At 30.6% G+C, this 8,334-nt stretch overlaps 1 protein-coding gene across 1 annotated transcript; it reads left to right on the top strand.

Annotated features, from left to right (window-relative positions):
- The first annotated feature begins 903 nt into the window (after window positions 1-903).
- LOC136227466 (UPF0481 protein At3g47200-like) lies at window positions 904-4,222 on the top strand. Its single transcript, XM_066016147.1, has 2 exons — window positions 904-1,565; window positions 3,328-4,222. The coding sequence occupies exons 1-2, from the start codon at window positions 921-923 to the stop codon at window positions 4,177-4,179; spliced, it is 1,497 nt and encodes a 498-aa protein (XP_065872219.1). The 5' UTR covers window positions 904-920; the 3' UTR covers window positions 4,180-4,222.
- The last annotated feature ends 4,112 nt before the right edge of the window (window positions 4,223-8,334 follow it).

An 8,334-nucleotide genomic window follows, 5' to 3' on the forward strand; every position in this document is an offset into this window, starting at 1 on the left:
TAAAGTTGTTCAGAACGACATTAACCATGAAACCACATTTTTTATTTTTGAAAATCACGTTTTTTAGAGTTTTCTCTCGCTAAAAGTTCATTTTCTCTCTCCAAACCAAACAACACCCAAATGACCTCAAAACAAAAATTTTCAAGAATTAAAGTTTCTTAGAATATCATTAACGCTTTGGATTTTTTATTTTTAGCCGTCAACGTTCATTTTGAGATGTTAAGTGACCACCGATGTTAAAAAAATGTAAAATTCAGTGGCCATACTAGGAAGAAATGAAGTTCAGTGACCATAATGTGAAACTGGGTAAAGTTCAGTGGCCATTGGTGTAATTTATCCAAATAACACCTGAAAGACCTCAAAACGAAAATTTTCAAGTTCCTTAAAATGTGATTAACTATTCGATTTTTTTTTTTTTTTTTTTTTTGAGACCGTCAATGGTCATTTTGAGGTGTAGTGGCCACCGGTGTTAAGAAGTGTAAAATTTAGTGGCCATACCGTTAAGAATTTAAGTTCAGTGGCTATGGGTGTAATTTACCCTGTAAATTAGAGAAGTAACTGAGAAGTATAACATTCGAGTCCCTGAATTTAGTTTATTTTGATTTTTTCCGCCCACATGGTTACAAATATTCGTGTTACTGCTACATTACATTTTCTTGTTGCAAGTAAAGCATTTTCACTATTTTTTCCCCTTTGAGTTACAATGGAAATTATGTTCTTCTTTTACTACTTGCAATCAAAGAATAAACTTTTCTTGAACAATATTCACAAGTACACAATAAAAACAGTAATTCAACGTTAAACACATAATGAAATATCAGAAACCAATAAAATTATATATATAAAACTAAATAAAATAAGTACAACACTATTATAATAAGCATTTTCAAGTCAAAGAAAAATCTCAAAATAAAATATTAATGGCAGCAGATGCTACCTTACAAATTGAAGAAATTACAGAAAATGATAATTGGGTTACTGAAGTTAACAAAAAACTTCAGAAATTAGTAGAAACATCCTCAGAGAAAGATGAAGATTCATGGACAAAACGTTCAATCTACAAAATCCCATCTCGGGTTTCGGATTCAAACGAGAAAGCGTACAAGCCGCAGGTAGTCTCGTTCGGGCCGTACCATTACGGGGAAAATCGGGTGAAGGCAATGGAAGAGCATAAACATAGAGCATTAGTTCAATTTCTGAGCAGAACTAATGTGCCTGTGGTGGAATTAGTGCAAGGTTTTTTGGCTGAGGAAATAAGAGATTTGAAAGAATCATATGACATGATTGATAAATGTTGGGAAGAAGATACAAGTAAATTTGTGCAATTGATGATTCTTGATGGATGTTTTATGCTTGAAATATTTGGTTTTTGTGCAGTTACATTGCATGGTGGTGATGGAAGTAGTGGGTATAGCCCAAATGATCCTATTTTTAGTAAGCATGGGAAGTTGTATATGATACCTCATATTAAACATGATATGTTGTTGCTTGAAAATCAGCTGCCTATGCTTGTTCTTGAGAAATTGTTTGCTTTCCAACTTCAAAACACTCAAACTCATCATCAGGTATGTTTGTTATACAGTAGTGCTCATCTGGACTTTGAATGATCAAATGAATTTGGTCATTCACCGTTAGATCTAGGCTTATTAAATTTAAGCTTTAGGATGATTTGAATCTCCACCACATGATCACTACATGATCCTAATAAGCTTAAATCTAACGGTGAATGACCAAATTCATTTTGTCATTCAGGGTCAGGTGAACACTATTGGTTTGTTATATTACTTAATTACAAAGTTATATCGCTCTTGATATATATGAAATAACCTTGATCGTTGCTTCTTAAAGGTATGTTTTAGGATGAGTTAAATCTTTGTTTACAGTATGTATATTCGTAATGTTCATTAGAATAATTTCAATTCAAAATTAGCATTTGGAATCTAGAGAAATCAATACACTCTACCAATAAAATGATTCTATTCATACACTTTTATTCTTAACATTAATATATCGATAATCTCTTAATGAAACAATGCATCTATTTTTAATTGAGTGAGTGCAGTGCCATAGAAGGTCTTAAAATATACGAGAATGTTAGGGTCTGTTTGGATGAAAGTTTCACAAGGTTCATTAAAGAGAGGGGAGGGAAGGGAAGGGAGGGGAGGGAAGATTATTTATAGAACCTCCGGATGCCACAAATTTGGTGGGACTGAAATTGAGGTTATTTCAAGGTTTTTGAACCTCCATTTAACCCTCATTTAACCTTCATTTGAACTTAAACTCATAGCCAAGCAAGGTTAGAATTATAATCTCCATTTAAACTCCTTCCCAAGCAAGGGTAGAAAAATAACCTCCCTTTAGAAATCAATTAATTGTAAATAGCTTAAAGCCCAACTAGATCTCCTAGCCTATGTCTCAAAAGGCAATTAGGTCCATAATTGTTAAAATTATCAATTAGGTTCTCAACCTGCACCTTGAAAGTCAATTATGTCAATAATCTTCTAAAAACACTAATTAGTCCCTAGTGTTGCTGAAATCGTCAATTGGATTACTCCCGTAATTGAAACAAAATTTTGGTTCGGTTATTTTATATTTTCAATTCGATTTTTATCAATATTTTGTGATATTTTAGAGTTCAGTTATCAAGTGGATTTTAGTAAAAAAATCAATTAAATCGAACCAAAATTAATATATTATACCAAAATATTATTTACATACATTAATCTATTATTTTGATTGGTTAATTTATATTGTAATCAGTTAACCATTATTGACTTTCCATAATAAAACAACTAATATATTGTTATTTATTTAGAGTAATTTTAGGTACTTCTGAAGTAATATTCTTTACCGATCAATGTATGACACATGTATATATGTATATCTTTTTCTTCCACCAATAATAATTAATGAGATTAAAAACAATTTTGATTGGTCGGGAATATTACTCCCAGAGTACTGTAAAATTTCTCTGTTATTCACTTTAAAATTAATATATAATTAAGTTAATATTTTATTTAATTAATAAAAAGTAATTAAATAAATAAATTTGAAGTTTTAAATATATTTTTAACTTAAAAACTATATATATACATAATTTTTTCTTCTTATTTTTTCCATTTTCAATTTTTTCTTCTTATTTTTTCCATTTTCCTTTAACCATTAGCTTTCAAAATGAAAAACCATTTCCTAATCCATTCATTTTGTATTTTTCGATTCAATTTCAGTTTTGAAAATTAGTTTTCCTGTTAATTTTTTGTGCATGGACTATCACAGCTCTATATATGTTAGCCTGATTTTCTTTTTTTCCAAATATTGTGTATGCAGGATGAAGAATATCTGAACAATCTGATACTAAGATTCTTCTTCCCAAACAACACATCACTTCCAAAGCTAGGAAAATGCTTACACATACTAGACATGTACAGAAAAAACCTCGTCCAGGAAGATCCACACAAGAAAATAAAAAGAAAACCAACCCGACTTTTCGGAACATTTCGGATGAATAGCGACGACATTCTTCGGTCGGCAACACACTTAATGCAAACAATTCAACAAAAACAAAAAGGACTACACAAAGGCGGAGAAGACATAATAAAATCGGCAAGAGAACTAAACGAAGCCGGAATCGAATTCAAAAAAAGCCGAAACACAAGTCTTCAAGGGATCTCATTCCAAGCCGGAATCCTCGAGCTTCCGGTGATCATAGTCGACGAAACAACCGAAACAATCTTCCTCAACATGATTGCTTTCGAGAGATTTCATGTTTCGGCGAGCAATGAGATAACCTCGTACATATTTTTTATGGACAATATCATTAACAATGAAAAGGATGTTTTGTTGTTACATTCGAAAGGGATAATTAAGAACTCAATTGGGAGTAATAAAGCTGTGGCGAAGCTTTTTAATTCTTTGAGCAAAGACATAACATTTGATCCTGCCGAGAGTAATTTGAATAGTGTTCATAAGAATGTTTCGGCTTACTGTCAGAAAAGTTGGAATCAATGGCGAGCGAATCTGATTCAGACATATTTCAGAAATCCATGGGCTTTTCTATCTCTTTTTGCTGGGGTTATATTGTTTATACTCACTATTGCTCAGACTGTGTTTAGTGTTTATACTCCTAATTTTGGAAAGGATTCTTCGGCTTCTCGACCTGCTCCACGTCCCCGTACATGAGGTTTCCGTTTTTTCGGGAAATTCTATTATGATCCCGGTTTATTCGTTTTTACTAATGAGAATGTGATAATTATGGAATTTTTTTAATATGTTATGAAATGAAGTTGTTTGCATCAATTATACAATTCTATGCTTTCTCTATTCTATATATACTAATATATTTTATTTATTTAACCAACGTTTTATTCTCGTTATTGTTACGTTTTCTTTTTCACTTCATAGCAGTAGAATAAAATAATTAGTTAGGATTGAGAAATAATTATGAATAAATTACATAAATAGTATCTGAATTTTATTCTAGTTCAGATTTTGATATGTAGATTACATTTTGACAGGACAATTTAGTAAATGTTACCGGTGAATGGTCAATCAATGCAAGTTTGATAAGTAAATTATATCAATAGTACCTGAACTTTATATCAATACTAAATTGCCGAGTCATCTTTACTTGAGGTGTATTTTTTGGACAAAATGAAATTTAGGTACTAAAGTGTGAATTAGGATAAAGTTTAGGTATCATTGATGTAATTTACTTGTCAAACTCGCGTGGACCAATTATTAACTGGTAAAACGTACTAAATGACATCATTAGTTCAAATATATTTTTATGACAAAATGAAATTTAAATACCAAAATATGAACTAAGATAAAGTTCAAATACGATTAGTGCAATTGACTCTTTTACATTATTTAAAGAGTCAAATAGTAATGTTAAAAATACTCTTATAAAAGTTGAAATTTTCTTTTCCTTTTTTTTCACTTAAACTTTTTAGAGTAGCTATCACTCAAATCTCTATCGATATTTAATGATAAATTTTACTATATATTTAGATAAAATTCGTGTTAGGCATATCTATATATTCGACGTGATTATATATTATATAAAAGATAAAAAATGATAATTATATTAAGCGAATGGTCTTTGTAAAAAACCATAGAAATTGTCAATCTTATACATTAGCCATCTAGAAATCTAGAACATGTGCTTTTCTTATTATCTATTAATGACAATTTTCCCACAAAAGGAAATCTTACAATGTATATTATTTTTAAATATTTTTATTTCATACTATTTTTTTTTAAATTAATATACAAAACAATTAATTTTAACTAAAATAATTTTATTACCTCTGTATTCATTGCATCCACTAATTATTTTTTTTTATCTATTTCCAAAGTAAAAAGGTAACTTAAATTGGAGTATGTTTGGTAAAAAACAATTTTTTTTTTTTGGTAAGAAAGGAAAGGAAAAAAAACAAAACCAATTAATGTTCATGGATTGCAACAAAATGATATTTATTATAACAAAAAAAAATCTCTAGAAAGACATATATTATGTAGGGATATGCATTAGTTCAAAACCGAACCGAAGTGAAAACCAAAATTATCGAAATAATTCACGCCGACACCAAACCGAATAATATATAAAACTGATATAACCGAACCGAAATATTTGGTTCGATTCGGTTTTAAACCGAATTTAATTAATAAATAAAACTCACTATATTTCTTCATTAAATTTAACTCAATAATAAAAGGTTTGAAATACTTTCAAAATATATTCGTATTAGCTTATTATCTCAACAACAATAAACAAAATTAACTTGTAAATTCAAATATATATGTACATATATAATAATATATCGGTTCGGTTATAGAATATGTGCAATTTGATGCGTTCGGTTTTTTTACATTTTTTTACCGAACAAATACCGAAATGCACCAAAAAATAAAACGGACGCCAAACTAAAGTGTCAAGAAAATCAAACAAAAAAACAAATTCAATTGATACCGATACACACCCCTACTGTTATGGAATGGAGGGAGTAAATAACAAGTGAACAAGGATGAATTCAAGAACATACGATAACATTGGGAAAACTAATATGAGCCAGAAATTTTCAGAACAAGAAAAGAAGTCTTGAAAATACAGGAATAAATAAGGGAATAGCAGATGGTATGATATGAGAGAAAAGATAGAAAAAAAAGAAAAAGAAAAAGTATATTTACAGCAAAGAAAAAAAGAAAGAAATGAGAAAGCACTTGTTAGCTGTCATATTGTGCTAAAAACCAAACCAACCATGTGCTTTTTTGAATTATATGATCATCTCCAGGTCCCTCTTCCAATCCAATCAACAAATTATATCTTTAATTTCTTGACAAATATCAACCCACAATTAAATTAATTACACTCATAAATATAATATCAATCACTTCTTCCTCCTGTTCTTATCTTTAGCATTGAAGAAACCCCCAAATATATTCCCCGATGGAACATTTAACACCGGACTAACACGAACTCCATTTCCATAGTTCTTCTTCAATGGCGGCTTCTGATAATTATACCCAGACCACGACGTTGATGATGATGACGATGGCGGCGGCGGCCTCAGATATGGCTGTTTATTATTATTCTTACTCTCTTTTCCGATTGGTGTAGAACCCGTTGAGTTGCTTCTGGACAAAAGTGGTAACGGACATAAGCTTCTTCCATAGCCACTAACACAATTTAAACTGCTACTCCTTTTGAACCGCCAAAACGACTTTGTATTCGTATTTTCCTTCTCTTCTTTCTTCTTCGATTGATCAGGTGACGGTGACGGTGAAGGTGAAGGTGAAGGATCGTTGATTCTAGTTATATTTCTTCTCTTGATTTCTGCGGCTGCCAGAATCTTTCCGTCTGAGAAAAGTTCATCTGCCGCCGCCGCGGTTGATGATGATTCTTGATCGAAGCTCTTCCGAACGTGGAAATCGAAATCGATTGAATTTGATCCGAGAGTACTAGTGTGCAGCTGCTCCACCGGAACGTTTTCCGATAGAAAAAAATCGTAGGAAAATGAAATTCTTCCGGTTGAATTGTCATCGGAGCAGAGTTCAACGGCCATTTCTCCCACAAGAAATAATCTGAAACGTTTAAATAAGCTGAACAAAAGCCAAGAAGGCGAAAGATATATATAAGTGAATGAAAGTTTAAAAAGATGGAATTTGAATATAGGTTAAGCTATGGAGACCACACAGCGATTTTATCATAGACCTTCCATAGATTTTATGACATCTGTCAACTAATAATCCACCTGTCAAATGAAATTAATCATTTTAATTTATAAAAGCAAAAATTATTATTAAGTCTCTCGTCTTTTATTTTTTTGGTTTATTAATCTCTTAAATTTTTATTTAGATATATTAAGTTTTTTATTTTTTATTTTTTACCTCATTAGACCTTTGATAACTAAATTAGTAAATTGTGAATATGTGATTCTGTTAAAAAGACATTATTAACATCATATGTATTTGAAAATTATTAAAAAATATATTTTATTACAGTTTGAATTAAGATTTTTACAGTTTTCTTTAGTCAAATTATACATCTAAAACTGTTTTAAACAGTGAAAAACTACGAATTTCGAATGCATGTGCAGTGAATAACAGTCTGTTAATCGAAGTTTATATTGAACATTACTTTTTTTGGTCATCAAAGACTTAATGAGATCAAAAAATAAATAATTAAAAGCTTAATTTATTTGAATAAAAAATCAAGGATTTAATGAACTAAAAAAAAGGAAAAATTAGGAACTAATAATATTTTTTTTTGCCTTCATAAAATTCCGAATTAAACATCCATCTCTAGAAATCGTGTCTGTTCACCACGTCCATCTCCACCGTTTCTGTTCTCGACTGCATCCGTCACCGGTCAAGTTCCATCGTCCCGATCAAGTTCTGACGTCGTTCAACACTGTTCTCTCCTTCAGTCGGTTGACCACTTTCTTCGGACTCCTCATTGTTTTTTGATAGAAAATACTTATAACTTCATTAGATCAAAACACAATAAGTACAACGAGAAAACAACAGTAAGGAATCAAACCTTACAAGATCTACAAAGAGAATAAAATGATTACATAGAGCAAAAAATGTCATAAAAGCATAAAAAAACACAAAATAACAACGAAGCATATATTTCTCGTAAATCGGAATCTGCAGAAAAGTAGATGCAATCCAAATTTCACCATTTAGGTCACTTCGAACATTTGGATCTGTGTCCTTTCTTTTGTTGTAATCGCGTAGATTTATTGATCCATGGGTAAAATAAACTATTTGTTTTTGTTTGAACATGGAGGGAAGATAGAAAACGTACATAATCATGACTGCTGATGCAAC

Source organism: Euphorbia lathyris, chromosome 4, assembly GCF_963576675.1.
Source record: "Euphorbia lathyris chromosome 4, ddEupLath1.1, whole genome shotgun sequence".
In the NCBI taxonomy this organism is placed as follows: Eukaryota; Viridiplantae; Streptophyta; class Magnoliopsida; order Malpighiales; family Euphorbiaceae; genus Euphorbia; species Euphorbia lathyris.